The 21410-nt window shown below is 42.3% G+C and overlaps 1 protein-coding gene across 1 annotated transcript in view; it reads right to left on the reverse strand.

The window, feature by feature from the left end:
• The window catches only part of LOC147733969 (mRNA-decapping enzyme 1B-like), a 203124-nt gene that overhangs the window by 175094 nt on the left and 6620 nt on the right, over positions 1-21410 (reverse strand). Inside the window, exons 2-3 of the mRNA XM_086952876.1 lie at positions 18510-18550; positions 15781-15908 (exon numbers count right to left, since the gene is read on the reverse strand). Coding sequence (XP_086809002.1) covers positions 15781-15908; positions 18510-18550 — 169 coding nt within the window. The remainder of the gene's footprint in view (positions 1-15780; positions 15909-18509; positions 18551-21410) is intronic.

Genomic DNA, 21410 nt, shown 5'->3' on the forward strand with positions numbered 1-21410 from the left:
CCTCGCCAGCTTGTGTTGAGGTTGCTTTACTCTTTTTTCCTGCAATAAACCTCTATTGGTACACCTGTGGTCTCCAGCTATTTACTACAATTTTGGCGACGTTACCTGCTGGCCAGTATCCTTGAAGACCTCATCTTGATGCCTGGTTTCAAGATTTGTATCGGAAAGCGGATTTCAGCGGAGCTTCCTCAACAAGAAACGAACCTACGGCGTGCTGGCCTCGTCAATGTCCCTTTGGTCCGCTTCAATCCCGAGAGAACGCCCATCTGGGGTAATCGTATAATTTGGGACTGGATTAGGGAGTGGAGCTCGAGCGCAACCAGCGCTGACGTCATCGAAAGCGAGTGAGTCAGCGGAGCTCGAGCGCAGCGCGTGACCGATCGGTGAGTGAACCACGAGACGCTGTTGTCTGCCGTCACCTGGGAGACGCACCAGCGCTGACGTCATCGGAAGCGTGTCAGTCAGCGGAGCTCGAGCGCAGCGCTGCTGTCTGCCGTTACCAGGGAGACGCTCCTTGTGCGTTCCAAGCCTCGTTTGAGAGTATTTTCAGCCTCGATTCCAGCGGCGGCCATCTTTATTTTCAAGTGTTTGCCTTCCAAGCCTCAGTTTGAGTGTATTCTTAGCCTCGTTTCCAGCGGCGGCCATCTTTACCTTCAAGTGTTTGTCTCCCAAGCCTCGACTTCGACTGGCAGCCGTTTTTAAGTTGTTTTAAAGCGGAATTTCGTCGTTTCAAGTTCAAACTCCTGCCTGGTCCTGTCGCAGCTCTCTAATATCGTTTTGGACACTTTTTGAATGGGAAGAGGTATGTTACTATAATTTCAAACTTTGACCTGTTGTGCAAAACCTGTGTTTTCTTTTATTTTTCACTCTGCCTAATTGGTGAACATGGCACAACAATTTGTAGTAACTTTGCCTCCTCAGTTCTTACCTGAACCTGGTGTCCCTGAGATACCTTGGGAGGACTGGTACATTATGTTTGACAATTACCTGGAAGCGCTGGATGGACAGGAATTTTCAGCCAAAAGGAAAAAGGCTATCCTTTTGAGCACTCTGGGCAAGGAAGGGCAGAGGGTTTTTAGATTCCTACCTATCACACTTGGAGCTAGTGGACATGACATTGATGAGTTTAAGGAGGCGGTTGATCGTTTGGAGATCAGATTCGCAAAGGAGGAGAATCTGATTATGAACCGCTATAAATTCTACACACAACGCCAAAAAGAGTCAGAAACGATAGATGATTTCGTGGCCAGACTTAGAGAGCTTTCTATAAAGTGTAAGTTTGGTTCTATGAAAGACGAGCTCATAAGAGATCAACTAGTTGTCCAGTGCTCAAGTAAGAAAATCCAAGAGAGGCTATGGGCAGCTAAGAACCCGACCTTGAAAGATGCTATTGATCTGGCCAAAGTAATTGAGGAGTCTAGTAAGTGCATGAAGGCCCTAGATTCACACAAATCTTCTCCTCATCAAGAAGTTTCTGTGGTTACTGACAAAGGTGGTGTTGCGGAGTGTGAACACTGTTCTGGAGACAATGTTGCTGTAGTGAAAAACAGACCCAGAACCTTTGCCAAGAAAACCTCAGTGAGCAAAGTCTGCAACAGGTGTGGCAGTAGCAGTCACTCTTCCGACGCAAGGTTTTGCTTTGCCTCAAACAAAGAGTGTTTGAAGTGTGGGAAAGTTGGACATTTCTCCAAGATGTGCAAGGCCAAAGCCAGACAGAGAGTGAATATTGTTGATGACTACGTTGATGATTCTGGAGTTGAACCCGATAGACTCCTGGTCATTGACGATGTTGATGTCATCTGTGATGATCCAAGACAAACCAGACCCAAAGCCATATTCAAGATTGACTCCCACGAGGTGTTGTTGATGGTTGACACTGGTTCTCGCCATACCATTATACCTAAGTCTACTTTTGATGCCTTTTGGGAGGGGGTGAATTTACACCGCAGTGATATTTCCCCTAAGGGTTTCAATGGCCAGAAAATTGAAATCCTTGGTTTCTTTGAATCCGAGATTACATTTGAGAAGAGGTCTATTTTTGGGAAAGTTTATGTTTCTATTGATGGTCCTCCCATTCTAGGGTGGATACATCAATATGACCTCTACATCGTCATCAATCCTAGGGCAAAGAACCAAATAATGGTGGTTGATGATGATTCCATTGAGTTTATTCTGTCTGAATTTGGGTCTGTAATCAGGGAGGAGTTGGGTGAGCTTCGGGGGTATGCCCACCGTATAAAGTTGAAGAAGGGTAGTTTGCCTGTGCAACATCGTGTAAGGAGGATTCCCATCTCCATCCGCAATGAAGTAAAACTCTTAATTGAAGAGATGCTCCAGTCTGGTGTGATCGAGCCTACAGAAGCATCGGCATGGGTTTCGCTCGTCGTGATTTCTAAGAAATCAGACGGAAAATTGAGATTCTGTGTGGACCTCAGGTCCCTAAACAAGTGTGTCGTTGCGGACACCTTTCCTTTACCCAACATTACGGAGATGGTTTCCACTCTTCAGGGGGCGAGATATTTCTCCAAACTCTATCTGAAGAGTGCCTACCATCAGGTTAAGCTCCATGAGTCCTCGAAGCATCTTACCGCCTTTATCACTCCAGAGGGGATTTTTCAATTTACTCGTCTCCCCTTTGGGTTGATTTCGGCGGCGAGTGTCTTCCAAAGGTTGGTCAGCGAAATCTTTAAGGGACTCAAAAATGTGGTATTCTTTCAAGATGACATCTTGGTCTTTGGAGACTCTGTGGCTTGTTCTTAGGAATGTTCTACACAGAATCTGGGACACTGGCCTTACATTACGTAGGGAGAAGTGTTCTTTTCTTGTGGAGAACATTGAGTACTTGGGACATGAAATCTCAGTCAATGGAGTCAGACCCAAGAAGAATCTTCTTGATGCAATACGCTTAGCCCCTTGCCCGTCTGACAAGGACCAGTTGCGGTCATTCATGGGCTTAATCGAATACTACTCCAAGTTTGTGGAGAAATTCTCAGAGAAGACCTTGCCTCTGAGGACCTTGCTGAAGAAGGGCTGCAAGTTCTCATGGGGTCCTGAAATGGAAGCATGCTTCAATGAGATTAAGGAAGCTATCTGCAATGCTAAGGTTCTGGCACCCTTTGATACTGCCAAGTCCTCCACTTTGTTGGTAGATGCCAGTGCCTGTGGTCTTGGTGCGGTCTTGCTTCAGTCTCACAAGGACGGCGACAGGCCGGTTGCCTTTGCCTCACGCACTCTTTCAAAATGTGAACAGAATTATTCTGTTATCGAGAAAGAGGCTTTGGCTGCTGCGTGGGGTGCTCACCATTTTCGACCCTACCTATGGGGCACCCGTTTCAACCTTAAGACTGACCATAAACCCCTCATCCGCATCCTTTCTCCTGGGGGAGGGGCATTTGGTTCTCCAAGGTTGGCAAGGTTGGCCTCTAAACTCCAGGAATACCATTTTGACATTTCTCACATCTCTGGGTGGAGGAACTTCCAGGCTGACTGTCTGTCTAGGCTGGCTGTTCCGTCTGGTGCTGATGTTGGATTCAGTCTGGAGGGTTATGACGAGAATGTTGCCTGGATTGATGATGTTCTTCTACTATCTGAGAGCTCCTTTTCTCGTTCTGAGTGGGTGGATGCCATGTCCAGGGACAGTGTGTTACAGGAAGTCATCCAGCTCATCAAGTTGGGTTCCCGCAGGGAGAGTTGTCTCCATGTCTCTGTCCGTCCTTTTCTTAAAGTCATTGATGATTTGTCGGTTTGCAATGACAACGTTATAATGCGTGGTGACAAATTTGTGCCTCCCGCTGACTTGAGACCAAAACTCATTTCTTTAGCACATGAGGGTCACCTTGGCCAAACCCTGACGCAACAGCGTCTCAAGTTGAACTTCTGGTGGCCCGGTATGGACTCCATGGTTTCCTCATGGGTTGAGGACTGTTATACCTGCAAGGTGGGTGAGAAGAGACTTAAGGTTTCTGTGGGTTCTGAGATGGGTGCGCTGCAGTTCCCCGAAATTCCGTGGCACACCATCTGCTTAGATTTCATAGGTCCCATGGCCGAACTACCTCTTTCTCAGAGGTTTGCTGTCGTCATTGTCGACTGCCACTCCAAGTGGTTGTCTGTGGAGTTTCTTAAGGATATTACTACGGCTACTACCATTAAACATCTTAAGTCTGTGTTTTTTAGAGAAGGTTTTCCTAGTGTTCTTATAACCGACAATGGCACACAGTTGGTCTTGCATGACATGCAAGCCTTTTTGTCTGATTGTGGTATTTCCCACCATAGGACCTCCCTCTACAACCCCCAGGGGAATGGTCTTTGCGAACGCCTTAATAGATTGGTGAAAGGTACTGTTCAAATGGCTCTCTCCAGTGGTTCTTCTGTCTCTTCCCTTGTTAGTGAAATGGTATATGCGTACTGTACCACCCTTCATGGTTCTCACACCAGATCCCCTTTTGAGATGATGAGGGGTAGGGTTCCCAGCACCAAACTCATTCCTTCTTGGCTCAAGGACTTGGTCTGTCAGTCCCTTTTGGGTGATGTGTCCAGAGTGGCCCCCAAGCCTTCTTGTAAGGGCCCTGTGGGTTCGCCTGGTAAATGCGCTTCAAGTAAGAGTTCTGTAGGTCTGCCTTCTAAGGATCCTTCACGCAAACCTCTTGTAGGCGATAAGTCCTCTGTTAAAGTTGTTGCTGGTAAACTTGCGAAAGGTGACCTTGTCAAGGTAAAGTCTGGTCGTGTTTCAGGTGGTTTGTCCAAGTTCCGTGGTCCATTCCTTGTTAAGATGGTCTATCCTCACTATGTTGTCCTCTCTAATGGGGAAAAATGGAATTTAAGGAGGATTGCGCTCTATCAGAAAGCTGGTGTTGGTCCTGTTGTTGGTCCTGGTCCTGCTCTCTCTCCCTCCGCTCCTGTCCAAGATCTCCCCTCTTCAGGGTTCATGTTTGTTCCCTCTCAGGATCCGGCTCATGTGGTTCCTGCCCCTGTAAATGCCTTGGTAAAGGCGATGGTGGGGGGGATGCTCCTGATCCCGTTGTGTCCGTTCCCAATCCCATTGCTGATCCTGTTCCCAATCCCATTGCTGATTCAAGTTCCCCTTTGCCTGCCACCAGACCTCAAAGGTGCCACAGACCCCCTGCTTATTTGAATGATTTCTGTTGCGATTAAGTCTTTTAGAGGGGTGACGTGTGTCCCTTTCAATGCTTAATTAATTCTATGATGTTACTTTCGCAAATCTTCTTTAGTCTTGTGTTAAGTTTCCTTTCCATGACATGCTTACCTTTTTGTGTTAAGTTTTCTTTCACCTTTGTTTCTTTTATTCTACGAGAGGAGATGTGTTGTATATTTATCTTTCCTCTATTTCCATGCTCTACCATAGTTCTTACCTGTGTCACTCATTCCAGAATGTATATGGCTCTGTCTCCTTCTAGTGTTCTAGCTGGTGACAGTTTGTGCCTGGCCAGCTTGTGTTGAGGTTGCTTTACTCTGTTTTCCTGCAATAAACCTCTATTGGTACACCTGTGGTCTCCAGCTATTTACTACACCCACCAACTACAACTTAAAATACACTGCTCTTTATGATCATGTCCAAGTGGGCAATGCTTACAGGTCAGATTATTCAAACCCAATGGCCGATCATGCTCTAACCAAGTAATCAACAGGACATTGTCATTTGTAACAACGGTTGTGAAACCATCAGATCATCAAACACCTTCTACTGCCATATATATGACTACAGGAGCAAGGTAGACGTGGCAGGTTTCCACACCGCTGTGCATCCAAACAAAAACATTTATAGTATCCAATTTTCAACTTTATAACCTAAAATCACCACCTGAAACACAGACACCAGTAAAAGTGCAGACACAATTTCTGCTAAAAGACAAAGTACTAAAATTGTTTATAACCATGTCTGGAATTTCAAGTATGTTCATGGAACCATCGCCCTGTATCAATTTTCTAACAATTATGCAGGTATTTGTGAGACTTATCTTAAAATGCGAAAAAGTAGAGTTTGGTTGGAGACATACCTGGGTTGTACGTTCTTGATGAGTATCTGCTCCTTCTGTAGCTGAAGCAGGGGCTGGGACAGGTTGCTTTTCTCTTGGCCCCTGGTGTATGCCGAGGCACTAGTTCAGTCTGCATGTTACAAACACGTAAATGCTCAAATAGATTTGCAGTTACCCAGTTTCTGAATACTGTGACAGATGGGTCTTCTGTGGGCACTTATCGTCCTCTGATTAACCTTAGTTGCCAATAATGAATTCTCCTGTGGCTACAGACCAATCGTAGAAACAATGCTCCTTGTGTAACCGCACAACAGAGCTACAGCACTGAGCAGCTCATTGCTCCCCAGCACAGTGTGAGATATCACCAGCAGTGGGTAGACAACTTCTTAACTCTGTTGATACACTGTTACCATGAGCCGTCAGAACCCGATTGAGAATTCAGCATTGTGAGTCAAGTTAGGAATCAACTGCATTCCACTTGCTCCACGGCAACAATCCAAATGCCTGGAAAAAAGAGATCCACCTATGGAAACTGTGCTGGTTGGTATAGTCACCTTGGCAGATTTGATAACTTTAAACTACTGCTGGAGAATGGAGCACTCTGGCAATATTAACCAAAGGCTGCTGGCTAGTGTATCGACGCAACCAGTCAGAGTTGTAAGTATTTGAGCACAGGAACTCTGGCAAAGTTGTCCTTCGTCCAAACATCTAAATACTTATAAGACCGTTTGTCTCGTCATGCTGGTGTTAAGTTTGAGACGACATAAGAACCTAATAGACAAAAAGCTGTTGATCTCTACCTTGATGAAGTGGACACACTTCTGTGGGTGCCTATGCTCAAACACATGGTTATGTCTTATGTTTAAAGCAATTTACACTTACCAGTTTCTTGCCAGATGAGCTGATGAGCTGAAAGTACCAATAATTGTGGTTTCTACACATAAAGACTCTCCAATATCTCTAGAAGAGTATAACTGCTGTGTAGCACAGCTTACTATTCTAGTGCACTTTGAAGAAAACTAAAATTAACCAATCAGAATGCCTACTTTCCTGGCTTAGCATTTTTTACCGGATAAGGAAGAATTTTGCAGTTGGTAAAGCCTAGTCTTTGTGGCGCTTTTGTGTATCCATCCACCCTAATCGGGTCCACTTAATGGCTTTCGCTCTATTATGCTTTCTGAATTCTGGGAAGGAGACCAGTGGCAACAGATATATTTACATAGACAGCAAAACAGAGCAGGGCCTCATCCTCCTATTTCAAATGACAAAATCCATAAAACAGCAAACCACATAAGAATAAAAGAGCAATAAATCTTTCCAAACTCATTAAATTGTGTTTGTATGCTAATAAAAATATACAAATACAAAAAGGAAAAATATTGGTCATTTAGGGGTGAGGAGTCAAGGGCTACCACCGGAAGTGAGGGGCGTCCTTTTTAGGTCTCGCCTAGTCAGTGTATGCGCTGTCTCTTCGAGAGATGCTAGATCTAGGATATGGGCTATTAAAAAAATGCCCATCTTTCATTGGTCCCTCCTACTGCCCTTTACAAATGCTGGCTTTTCATTGGCGAATACTTAGTAGCCCCTCCTTTTGGAATTTTGAATCCTCCCATGAGTGGGCCATGACATCAGACTCAATCCCCTTAGGTAATACAGCTAGAGATTCACAGGAGACATAAATTGGGCTTAGCTAGTGATGGAATGGCCGGTCAGGCACTATGGATATTTTAGGTCTCGCCTAGGCAGCACATGCGCGACATCGCTGTCTCTTCAAGACATGCTGTATCTAGGATATGGGATTCAGAAAACTCCCATCTTTTTCATTGGTTCCTCATAGTGTCCTTTATAAATGCTGGCTTTTTATTGGTGAAAACACTTAGTAGTCCGTCCTTTTGTAATTTTGTATCCTGCAATGAGGATTGCCCCTGTTACATGTGTTCTTACTCTTCAGGACATTTATACTTTGAGATCACTTTTTTTTAGTTGGCCTGCCTCTGCTCGTTAAGTGTTCTGTTTACTTGTGCAATGAAACTTCGGGCTGCTTCATTTGGTTGCTATCCCTTAGTCTCACTGTGCCTCCCCCTTCCACAACACTGCTCGCAGACCCCCACCACTCATCTAAGGATACTGCTTGGTTTTTCATTTGGTTAACGTACATATGATTTGCAGTGCAGTACCCTCATTTAATCTCTTTGACGTCCCTCCAACCCCTTCACACAACACTGCTTGCCCGCCCCCACCTCTGAGATCGCTGCATTGATTTCTTACTGTTATTTTTAAATTGTAGCTTTAATTTATTTAGCGCAGCTATCCAGGCACTCAATAGAAATTAAAGGATCAGTCCATGATCACAAGATGTTGAATCGACACCAGACTCGAACACGGATCCTAAGCTCCCAAGTTGGCAGCTCACATTGCTGTGCCATATCCTTTCCCTAACCACGTCGTATGGTGCAGTACCTTATGTGGCCAAAAGAGGTCCAAAAGGTACACCTAGTGACAGCCTGTGGTACTGCACCCTTTTATTGCTTCGTGCACAGAACAGTAAATGTTGCTGTACCCACAATAATGTGTTGCAGAGTAAAATACTCATAAGACCCCAAAGGCGAGGCCATTTGCATTGCAGATGCTTGTTTTCTATCACTTGGATTCCCCGATGAAAAACAATGAAATTATGGCACCTATCAATCAAGAATTCTGTATAGGTATTATCCTTAGTTTCATGGCAATAAGGACTAAATTACTTGCTCTTTTATACTCAGCTGTAGTGGTGGTTCATAATTGCGATAAATAATTTACCTTTTTTTAACAAAGGCAAGGAAGAGACCTTGTAGGGACAACGAGTTGAAGCACTCAACCTAGATAATAATTGTCTACCATTACCACTGAGGAAGGAGTGTTGCAAAGGTATTTTTGACGCAGTATGCAAATATGTTGGAAAGCCTAACCAGGACCATCCTCACTGCTTTGCATGCATGTGAGAATTTGGTTGTGAGGGGGTGGGGGGGATGCTTTCTCGAGCAACAGCCACAATCCTTGCCAGGGTGAACCACAAAAAGTCACTAAATTAACTTGTGATAAACCCTCTGGTAGTTTAGCACAAAAAAAAACACTCAGACTTAACTTAAAGGCAATGTATAAAGTACTTAGGCAGCACACAAACAGTATTAAAGTGAAAACACATTTCACACTAATTTAGAAAAACAGAACAAAATGTAATCAAGTATTTGACGCCAAAATGACAAAAATCCAATCAGTAGAACCAGAGAATGCAATTTCAAAGATTTATGATAAGTATTGCACCTAAGATCACAAAATATCAATTGCAGATATCTGGCCATACTAGACTGCTAGAAAGTCATAAGTTCAAACTGTCCAAGATGGAGTGCAAGCCAGATACAAGGGACATGTTAGTCCCGCTGAAAAAAGCCACGTTCTCAGAGTTCGGCGGAGAGTCCAGTTCGGGATGCAGGTGGCCATGAAAAACAGGAACCGCTGTAGCATGCAGAGCAGGCCGGACACCTCCGACAGCCGTTACAGGTACTTTGCGTTGACTGTAATCAGGAGATGTCCATGCTGTAGTGCAAAGTGCATATCTCGTGCTACTGGTCGTAGCTGTCGGTTACTGCAGCGCAAAGACTCGATGCAATGGAGCTTCGTGTTGGCAGTCCTAGTGGGATTTACGAGTGGGAACTGGTCCAGTCTCAAAAATATTATAACTTCAGGATTCCTTCTTCGGAGGAAGAGTGCACTTTGATACCAATCAAGAGCCCACAACATGGGGAGGGACATCTTGAATATCAGGGAATCACTCTTACAGGGGCCAGCAGGGCTCAGGCAGTTCCAGTTGCAGGTCCAGTTGGAGCAGGTCAGCTGGGCAGTTGCAGGAAAGCCTCTAGCAGTTGCAGGGAGGCCTCTAGCGGTTATGTAATATGTTTAATCTAATAAGATTGTTCAGAAAATGTTTGACGTGTGTAGTAATCACTCCACGCAAGTAGATGAGGTTCAAGATGATTTATTAAAGTTGGTTACAAGATCAGTAATACAGCCCCACCAGGAGCAGCCAGCAAGGTGCTCAGCCCTTCTCCAACTGTGGATTTCATACACCAACAATCTATGTTACATCATTTCAAGAGGGTTCCACTGGTGGAGCAGTGGATGACATGAAAAGCACAATAACCAAGATACTACATATCCTCCTTTCTTCCAGAAGGAAAACAGAAAAGCGAAATATAAAATTAGATGTAGAAGCTGGAAGAACTAAAAAGAGAGGAGAGTACTAGAAACAAGGCTGGGGTACAGAGAAAGAAAACAACAAAGAATCTTGAAGAAACAGATAAATATAGCCTGTTTCCCATCTTCCTTTCTATAAACAAGAAAAAGAAATAAAGAAAAGAAAGAGAAAACCATCAATGACTACTCTCTGTACACCAACTGGCCAGGTAAGTATGCAAGAGAGCAATTCACATCAGGAGAATAGAAGATGGCAGAGAAGAAGAGAAATACTTTATATAACTCATACTTTTCCATAATATAATAAACATTTGAGTTAAAACAAAATAGAAAAGTACTGGGCTACAGTGCTGAGAATGAAAAACGCCCAGTCTAACGTGAACCAATGAACTATAGTTAATGGACAAGAACCAAACTATAAACCCATGTGGGTAACAATATGAGCGTGCAGAGGAAACCACAAGAGGGGTCTACACATTGCACTAAGTAGTGAAGGTGTAAGACCTTGAAATTTACCTCAACTGGAGGTCTATAGATATGCACAAAGAAAAAGGGAAAAAACCCAAAACACACCTGGGAGAGAGGTCAAGAAATGTGCATGTATGTGCGGGACAACAGTCAGCACAACGTTTGAAACTTGAGGTAAAAGTGTGCACTGAAACAAAGTGACATACCCGTTAGAGAGGCCAATGTTGTGCACTAGAGTAGTGGGAATACAACCCATGTGAAACAACCAGTGAAGAAGTAAAAACTACGTGCACTGTAATAAAAGAGACATACCTCGTGAAGAGGTCAATGTTGTGCACTAGATTAGCGGGAATACAACCCACATGAAACACCTTGTGAAGGACCTATTAACAAAACCTTAGACACTATGTAGAGTAAAAATGTAAATGTAACCCAGCACTGAAACCTAGACATTGTGCACTGAGCGAGGGTAAAATATAATTTTGTGCACCGTACAACACTAAAATTAATGTGCACATATAACTACGTAATTAAAGTAAAGACTAAGGTAAAGGCGAAAACGTTAAACACACGGCCCAAGCGTGAGGAATTGAGACCACACTGCATGGTGAGATAAGACATATGCTGTAACTTAAATGGTGTAAAGTTTAGTGTATAGTACAAATAAAGCACTGCTGAACAGAGGACTACAGGAGCAACAGATGGCAGCTTGAAAATAATTTGGGAACAGCATGTACTAAGTCATGACCACCAAGCACATAACGCCCAGTTGAAAAAAACTCCAATAGAAAACAAAAAGTCATAGCTAAATAGCGAGCGGGCCTGAAAGGCCAAAAACACCAAGGAAGAAATTACAGCAATGTGACATTACCTCCAACATACATGGAAAGGAAAGAGCCACAAAAAGAGGGTGCCACAATAAATTGCTGCGTTGACCACAGACTCCATGCGACCACGCCTAAAGTGTACACCAGCATGAAGAGAAGACGGCAGGATTGGCCGAAGACCAGACATTCCAGAAGAGACTACCTTGTCAGGAAACACAAGGAAGTTTACGACAACGGGAATAGCAGGCAACAGGTTTGGGAACCCGGTAACGTGGATGGCAAAAATAATCAAAGGTCGCCAACCACAAGATGGAGTCACGCTGTCGACGTCGCTGCAAGATGGCTTGCGGTGTGTCTAGGCTTCAAAATGTCTCAAACAACTGTGGATGGCGAAGGTGTCACAACGTAGGAGACGATCCCAAGAACACCATGGAGAATGGCCGACGTCACAGGTGATGAAAGACGGCTTCGCTGGGTCTTGTGAGAAATGTAAGTCTGCACGCGCAATAGCTCTCATGACGCACTTTTTAAAAGCTGCACGCGCAACACACAATACCAGGCTCATGTGGAGATTTGAAATAGGCGGACATGAGCTGCGTAGAAACTGGAACTGGCACTTTAGCGTTGAGGGCGACAGGTGGGAGGTCACTGTTGGGGCTGAAATGTGCCAGTAGTAGAGTAAGTGTAGCTGTAGTTAGAGGAGTTTCTTTAACTTGACAGGAGGTTACCAGATGCTCCACACTTGAAGATATAGGTCTTGGAAGGTAGACACGGGTGGTTCTTTGAGATCCTCGTCGCCATAAAATTGTAGTAATCACTCCACGCAAGTAGATTAGGATCAAGATGATTTATTCAAGTTGGTTACAAGATCAGTAATACAGCCCCACCAGGAGCAGCCAGCAAGGCGCTCAGCCCTTCTCCAACTGTGGATTTCATACACCAACATTCTATGTTACATCATTTCCAGAGTGTTCCATTGGTGGAGCAGTGGATAACATGAAAAGCACATTAACCAAGATACTACATAGTGCTCCCCCTGGCTATAAGGAAGACAGTTGCTTTTGAACTGTTAACCTCTAGATTAGACTACTGTAATAATCTTTATGCAGGATCGTCAAAACAAACTATCCATAAACTCCAGGTTGTGCAGCATGCGGCTGCCAGACTTGTACTGAAACTTCCCAGCCGATCTTCTGCCCAGACAGCTGTGAAGGTCTTACACTGGCTTCCAGTGCCCAAAAGAGTCCTGTTAAAAATTATTGTATTAACCTTAAGAGCTTACACATCAACTGGGCCTAGATATTTAACCACCAGATTTACCATTACACAACTAAAAGAACCTTGAGATATTCCCATGCTAACCTCCTTAAGCCCCCTTCTTTCAGACTCAAAACCTATTTTTTTTTCAGTTTAGGCACCAAGGCATAGAACCAACTCGCTTGTCATTTAAGATGCATCTAATCAGAATCATTGTTTAAAAAGCAGCTGAAGACCTGACTCTTTTCAGCCTCCAAAGCACCCTGTTACTCTCTTATTCTTGAATCTACTTTCTCTCCTGGATTCTCCCATTACTTGATTGAATCATTTCTGCCGTGTAGCACCAGGATGCTCCTTTGGGAGTGACAGTGCACTCTACGAGTGACTAGTTCATTCAAGCCTGGCAAAAAATACTTTTTTTGCCAGGTCGAAATGGCAGTTAAAAACTGCACACAGGCTGCAACGGCAGGCCTGAAACATGTTTAAAGAGCTACTTGAGTGGGTAGCACAATAAGTGAAAAAGGCCCATTAGTAGTATTTAATTTACAAGCCCGGGTACATGTAGTAGCGCTTTACTAGGGAGTTATAGATAAATTAAATGTGCCAGTTGGGTGTAAGCCAATTTTACTATGTTTAGAAGAGTGAGCACAAGCACTTTAGCACTGGTTAGTAGTGGTAAGGTGTGCAGAGTCCTAAGGCCAACAAGCACAAATTCAGAAAACCAGGAGAAGTGAAGGCAAACATTTTAGGGGTGAACCATGCCGACGGATGTCATGTCTGACTATGCTTTCTTTTCTGATGGCTTGATCTGCACGTCTAGTGCACATTGTGGTTGAGTTCCAAGGTCACCCTTATGTGGAAAGCTGGCTGCCATGACACATAACATTGGGAGGGACCTCAATCTCTCTTCTGCCTAGACAGATCCTTCCCTCGCTCCATGCCCTGTTGGAGCATTTGGCCAACCGTGCAGAGTTTACCTCAATTCTTCACTACATGTAACCTCTCCCCCCGAGGATATTCACAGAAAAGGAGAGGCCAGAATGGCCTATGACCCAAGCGCTCACCTTGTTTCTTCATTGACCTTCTTCTTGCTAGCTAACATAAATGCATTTCATGCACATTTTGGGCCCTCCCAACGGCTCATCAGCATAGCCCTCACTAATGGCTTGGCTAGTGAAACTCCTGGGTATAACTCACAGCACTTTCAACATAGCTGGGCTACACATGCTCTGACCTATGATGTACACATAGCTGCTCTGGAGGGGATTCCTCCGAGCATTTTCTTCATATGTAATGGTTGCTCCTGGGCCAATCTAGGTGGAATTCTTTGGTCACTTGACAGTGCCATAAGGTGTTTGGATTTGGTGGCTTCTCTATACGGTCTGCGTGACCGCAGCAATACACGCTTGAAAAGGCTTTAATGTTCCACAATATGGTTACAGCACATCCCCAAACTTCACAGTTTCCATTCAGCATCTCCCACATAGGTCAAACTGAAAGCAACTGCTTTCTCAATGATCTACTTCAATGTCCGTACGACCTGATGTAAAACGGACAGTTCCACAACCCTACCAGAGGTATAAATTACAAAATAAAAGCTATCATACAATACAATTCTTACAATAACCATCTCAGAAAGTTGAAACCCCAGAACACTTTCAATCGCACAGATCTTAGTTATTGGTTATTCCGTATCAGCCATGTTGTCGCTTGCTGTGGTAGCTTACTACAGGACGAATACACGGTAGGTAAATTGTGGGTCATAAAGGGAAGGCCTAGATCGCCAGCTTATTCCATTAGCCGCAAGTACAAAAGTACCCACCATATGGTTTTTAGATGGAAGCTGCAGAAATCTCACTACACATATTTCATTGAAGTAATGTTTAGTGCCTACAGCATGCTTCTGTTAGCTGGGTAAAATGGATTAACAGTAGAGGTGCATTTGTATGTTAGTGATACCAATCTGAATATTTTGGTTCATGATTTAAAGGTAGATAGTTTCATTGGTTTCTTGTTATGTATACATTCAGGCGTGAAGACAGCCAGTCTCCCATTGGACAGAACTGGTGAAGACATTTTTCCTTGCTTATTAAAGGACAAGTCTAATTTGCAATTTAAGGAATTATCCTCCTTACTTACCCACCACTGATTATCTCATGTGTTTGTACGCAAAAGCTGATGGCGCAATGCTTAGTAAAAACTTAAATGATGCGGACGCGATTTCACCAAGTCTTATGCTGAGTGTTCACAATTTCACCTGTTTAAGTGAGAATGAACTTCATCTCTTGACCAACGAGAAGTTGGTGTCAAGCAAATAAAAAAAACATTCTAGCTTACCCCATAATAAAAGGAAGTCATCTGTACTTACAAACTGCTTGAAGGAAAAGAAAACATTCAACATCCACAGAAGTGGAGCAAAGGTCTACCAAAAACGAGAATGCTCACACAAAATAACCATACAATGAGATTTATTAGTAATTCTAGGAGAACTGCAATAGCAGAATACCAAAAAAGTAGGCGCTAAAGCACAACATTTTCTATATTAGTTCATATAACCACAAAATAGAACATTAAACATAATGAAACCAGCTCTTCTTGAATTTGGAACCACACATTGAATAACTGATGCGCTTGAAAAACTCCAGCCTAGTCACAGAGCAAATTAGAACTATTCACCTACAGGACAGACAATGTTAGCAATGTACAGAGGAGCAATTTCTAACAGATATTGGGAAGCACAGCGGTCACGGTCGCCATTGTTTTAAAATCAGCCTTCTGAAAGAAGGCAAAAGAGATAAATTCAGGGTCACATGAAAAACCACATTTTATCCTTTGTGTTCAATACACAGCCACTTCAGGGTGTCCAAGGAGTTCCATGAATATTAGTAAAAGTTAGCAGTTGTTAAAAGGGACAGCAACAAAAACCTGACACCGGGGCAGTAGTTAGCATGTGTTCAAACTTAATAAAAAATGAATTATATTAGTATAAACAGCAAACTCACATCTGGCATTTTTGTACAGTAAGAACGGATCTTGTAATTGGAAGTCCAGATCTTTCGTAATGGGTTCGGTGCGATTTTCCATGCTTAACCGGTTCATGATGGTGAACCCATGCTTGGGTGAGGCTGATCTGAAAAGCAGAAGAACAGATGTACACAGCAAAGTCTACAACAAAAGTTACCATACATTTCAGCTCAGCTACTAGAGGTACCTTCACAAATATGTTCTAAGTTATGGAAAACCGAAAGATGTAAGCGGAAGAGGTGAAACATCTTAAGTACGGTCACTCCCCAGCATGTACCTCGATTGATACCATCCCAGACCTGTTCTATATTCTAAGGGGTTGAACCTCACAGACACATGGGCTGTAGGATTGACCTCAACAAATGAGCTACAAGAACGTCTTTTGTTCAGGCCTTTGTTCCCTTCCGTTGCAGAAGCACAAACTAGGGCAAAAACCGAACTGAAGCACATATGTGGCAGGCAAAAGAAAATAAACTCCCTAAAATAGTAACCCAAATGAATCTGTTCTACATGTTCTAAATGGAGTACACTTGCAGGACGGCTTTATGGTATAAAACTGAGGCAAAGGCAAATGATTTGGTTTCAAAAGATACAACTATCTCCTCAAATCTAAAGTTAAATTGATTTTGACACATTCATTCGTTACTGCTAAAAGTGAGAGTAGGGCTGCCGTGGTTGAAGATGTATTATGAAGACTGCTTTGAAACGAGCCTTGCCAAAGTCAATATGTCTGGGTTTATTGTGCTAAAGCATCAAAAATGGGCATGCGCAATTGAGTATTAGAACTTCTTAGCAAGAAAAAGGCCAAAAGAGGGAGTCGTGGGCAGATGTAAAATTGTCTCATGCACTCCAATACACGCACTGTGCCGGAGCTAGAGAGAAAATTCTAACCAGCCACTAGAATTAGGTGAGAGAGGTACAGATCTCTGGAATAGGACCATTTCTGATTGACAAAATATAAAAGCCAGTCAGTGACTGAAGGAGACTGGTCAAATAATGGCTGAAAGAGGAAGACCCAGAACTCACTGTATGTATACAGGGAACAGTAGGTCTGGTTAGACGCCTGTGCTGTCAAACCCAGACCTAAACACATAAGCTCAAGATTTTGCTGATCTTCAACAGGATGAAACAATTGCAGCAACGAATAACTACTTGTATCCATCAGAGCAAAATGCACTGGGACTAGTTGAGCCTATTTGAATTATTCTACATTACATATCGAGTTGCATTTACTAGTGTCAATACTATGTCTAATCTAGGTGTGGCGAGGTGGTCATAACATATTACAGCAAAATAAGAAAAGCAGCAACAAGACTATAGGAAAACCAATCCTTAAAACCACTAAATATAGGTGCCCAATGTTGTAGTTTGAGTTCTGGGTAGTCATACTAGAGTCTGGTGTCATTCAGGTAGGAGGTAAGTTCTTTAATTCAGGTTAGGCTCTCAGGGTACAGAAACAGCAAGTAGGTCATGTCAGGGCTTCACCTATCCAACAACGGTTCCTATATTCCTAGCCCCTACTCCACAGCACACACCAACATTCTATTACTTCAATCGGATATATGATGTTACCAAGCGTACTTTTAGCACGCATACCATTACCACACATTTTTTACAACGCAGGTCATTTTACAACGAAAACCGTTACAACGCAATACACTACAACGCAGATACTATTACAACGCATACCATTACAACGTAAGTATAGGTAAGTATATAATATTAATATATAATGTAAATAATTATTTTTTTATTATTTATTTTAATTATTTATTTAAATATTAAATAATTTTATTAATAAAATTAATTTTAATTTTATTATTTGTAAATATATGTTAAAAATACCCCTGTACCCCAAAACCCAAACCCAGCCCTAAAAACTAAAAATACCCCTGTACCCCAAAACCCAAACCCAGCCCTAAAACCTAAAAATACCCATGTACCCCAAAACCCAAACCCAGCCCTGAAACCTAAAAATACCCCTGTACCCCAAAACCCAAACCCAGCCCTAAAACCTAAAAATACCCCTGGACCCCAAAACCCAAACCCAGCCCTGAAACCTAAAAATACCCCTGTACCCCAAAACCCAAACCCAGCCCTAAAACCTAAAAATACCCCTGTACCCCAAAACCCAAACCCAGCCCTAAAACCTAAAAATACCGCTGTACCCCAAAACCCAAACCCAGGACTAAAACCTAAAAAGACCCCTGTACCCCATAACCAAATACCCCTAATAAATGTTTTTAAAAAAAGATAAACTTACCTATAATTATACTTACGTTGTAATGGTATGCGTTGTAATAGTATGTGCGTTGTAGAGTAATGCGTTGTAAAGGTAATCGTTGTAAAATGACCTGCGTTGTAAAAGTATGCGTGGTAATGGTATGCGTGGTAAAAAATGCGTGGTAACAGTTACATACCACTTCAATCACTATCAGCATTGCAGACACCAGCTCAGATATTCAGGGAATGGAGAAACTATATACTAGATCCTTGAGACTCTCACGAGTGAGTAGCTGCGATTTACCAACCCTGACTGAATATACTACACCTAACACTGGATCACTAAACACAAGTGACACTGGTCTACCTCCAGCATTACAAATGTACTCTTAAGTAGCTCTGCATAAGTCTGGGGGAAGTGTAAATTGCACTGGGGAGAACTAAGTAAACTTAAACAACAGACATTATGAAAACGCTGTCTCACCTGGTGTAAACAAAGAGTGTTCCCTCCACATCGGTCTTCTCCTGAAATGACAAAGCAACAGGGCCTTTCGGTAAATCAAGAGTTTTTCTAATACACATAGCAAAAATTAATTGAGCCAGGAACTTGAACAGTTCCTTTTTTTATGACATAAGGTGAACAACGCTACATATCCAGATAGTCATTTCATAATATCATTTCTTTTAATTTATCAAAAATTGTTATACTTTCCTTCATTGCAATGTTCCCACTACTAAAAGCAATAAGACCTACTACAACTGAACATATAATATCAGATTCTCTTGACAACTGTCCAAACAGCGACCTGTGAATACTCCAACTTTCTCTGCGTTAATGGCCTCAATATGGCACTGTTGCGCTACACTTCAGTAGCGACGTTGCAGCGCATACACACAGCACCAAAGAAAGATACTACAGGCTTCATCACAAGATGCTACATTAGCTTCCCTTCTACACACCAACAAAAGCGGTATTAGAGCCTTCCCCTTTCAAACAGTGAACTCCATTACAAGTAGAACCTACAGATGCATAAAAAATACAACTCAAACACATCAAGTACATCATTTAAAATACACCACACAGTTGGGCTTGGAGGTTGAAAGAAAAGATACTGAGGGCATATAAGGCATGTATAAAGCTCACAGCAAACTTTATGTATAAGTCCTCCATATGTAAGAAGCTGAGAACATTTCATCCGATAGATGGCTTAGTGTTTTAAGTGCTTGCTGTGATCTGTGTGTTTGAACACACGGTCATGAGTTTGAATTCATGCAGGGATCACTTTTTCTGTCATCTGTCCGAAGTTGAGAAACTGGGTACTAACGTGAGAAATGTTTACTCATAATTATCAACTTCATTATTATTGATCACTTTATGCACGAAATATTATCCTTCTAAATATATCTTACATTAGACTAGACATAAAGGCAAAAAGTTAACATAGCTAGATCAACACAATCTCTACACTATGGCTCCATAGCACCTGTCAATAAGGTAGAAATTAACGTTATATTTTCGGGATAAGCAATGAGTTTTTAAACAGCTGAAAATTAGATTATTTGTATATAAATGTATTCGATATGGATATCTTGAAATCTTCCACTGAATGGACAATCTAGACCAGAGGTATACAATCGTTAACTAGATGGACCATATGTTTCATTAAGAATGCATTGGTGAGTCTACACCGTCATGGCTTGGTTTCTTGTTCTATACGATGCTTAATCCACTTGGCTATGGGGTGTCAAAGCAAATCCACTAATGCCGAGACAGGCCTCACAAGTTTGCATCCTCAGTAGATTACCAAGCAACAGCACAGGGAGGGCAAAGTAAAATTTGAGTAGGGTAAAACTGCTGATAAAATTGAAACTTCTATGACTAATGTCGGTTTGGCGAAAAAGGGGATGTAGCTTTGCTTATCAATTGCAGACAATATAGTGAAATTATAACCACAGTGAGGTTATGTGAAACAAAGCATCAGGTTTGAATCAAAAATAACGCACTTACATAGGTCTATCTTGAAAGCAGAGAGAGAGACACATCTCACATGCAGACTTAGATTTCAATGAGACAATTTACTACCATCTGAAGCTAAATATCTACCTCCTATTCTAAAGTGGACTTAGGTATTTACTGTACTGAAAGCAAACAATAAGGCATATATTTAAGTAGAGGAGCAATGTTGTACATGTTTCTGCAATGTCTGAATAGGTATGTTTGCTGAAATCTAAAAGATATAGCAATCTTTCTTGAATGCAATAAAGGGTTTCTTCCTTTGCATCAAAGTAATTGAACATCAGTGAGAAAAACTAACTACTGGTGCATAAAGCATTTCTATGCAACCTATCTGGAAGCGATAATACATGAAGGCCAAATTACAAATACTTTTAAGATTGGTTTGAATAGTTCTGTGTTCATAGTTTCTCAAGAATAGTTTGCCTCACTATCAGGAGTGAAAGCAGGGTATTCCAGAGCCTGAGAATCCGTACACCTAGTGAACGAAACAATTTTTTGACTTTTTAACTTCTGACAATGGATGGTGGGTTGTTTTCCAAGAAAGGTAGCTGCATGGTTTGGGGTTAGCTTCTGCGTGTAGCACTGAGCATTGTTCCAAGACATAACTGGAAATTTGATTTCAATCCAGGATTGAAGTGAGAGCCATTTAATTGCTTTCAAGGGTGTTACAGGCAGTCAGATTCTTTAAAACTCAACATCAATCTAGCTGTTTGTTTTTGTATTTGTCAATCTAATCATAAACCTCTGGAGGTTTTCTAGGAGTGTTAAGAGTTTGCAATTAATTTATGTTAGGGGGGGGGGGGGTTGTTTCCATTGACTGCTCCTCTCAACACCCAGCCTATTGTGATTGCTCAGGTGTCCTGGGCAGGGGTGCATAGAAACGGAATGTGGCATGCCTTACTTATGTATCCCAGCACAACAGGTTCTACTTATCCCAGTGATAAAATATGTCCTGTTTGCTCTGTGGGTTAGACTCCAAATTCGTCCTCTTCCCTGAAATAAATTTGTGTATCTTCTGCATACTCGAAAATTGCATGTGAAGTACCTATTCTATTTGAATTCTCCCACATAATGGTTATCAAAACTAACACGGGTGACCCATGAATTACAATGCATGATACACTTCACCTATGTTCAACAGTACTAATCTTTCTACATTTCGCACAGTTGGAAAGGAATAATTAGTTCCATGACAAAGTAGAACCTGGAACTTCCGCATCTGAATTTATAGTAAAATGTTAGGATCTACCTGGTCATAGGTAGCAGGTAATTGGTGAAAGGTTCGAGATCTATATATGCATGGTTATGAGGTATTCTGCAACTGCATTTTAGTTCCTCAACCATGTAGTAGGTTTTGTTGTTCCACAT

The sequence above is a fragment of the Lissotriton vulgaris genome, chromosome 1_2 (assembly GCF_964263255.1).
Source record: "Lissotriton vulgaris chromosome 1_2, aLisVul1.2, whole genome shotgun sequence".
NCBI lineage: Eukaryota > Metazoa > Chordata > Amphibia > Caudata > Salamandridae > Lissotriton > Lissotriton vulgaris.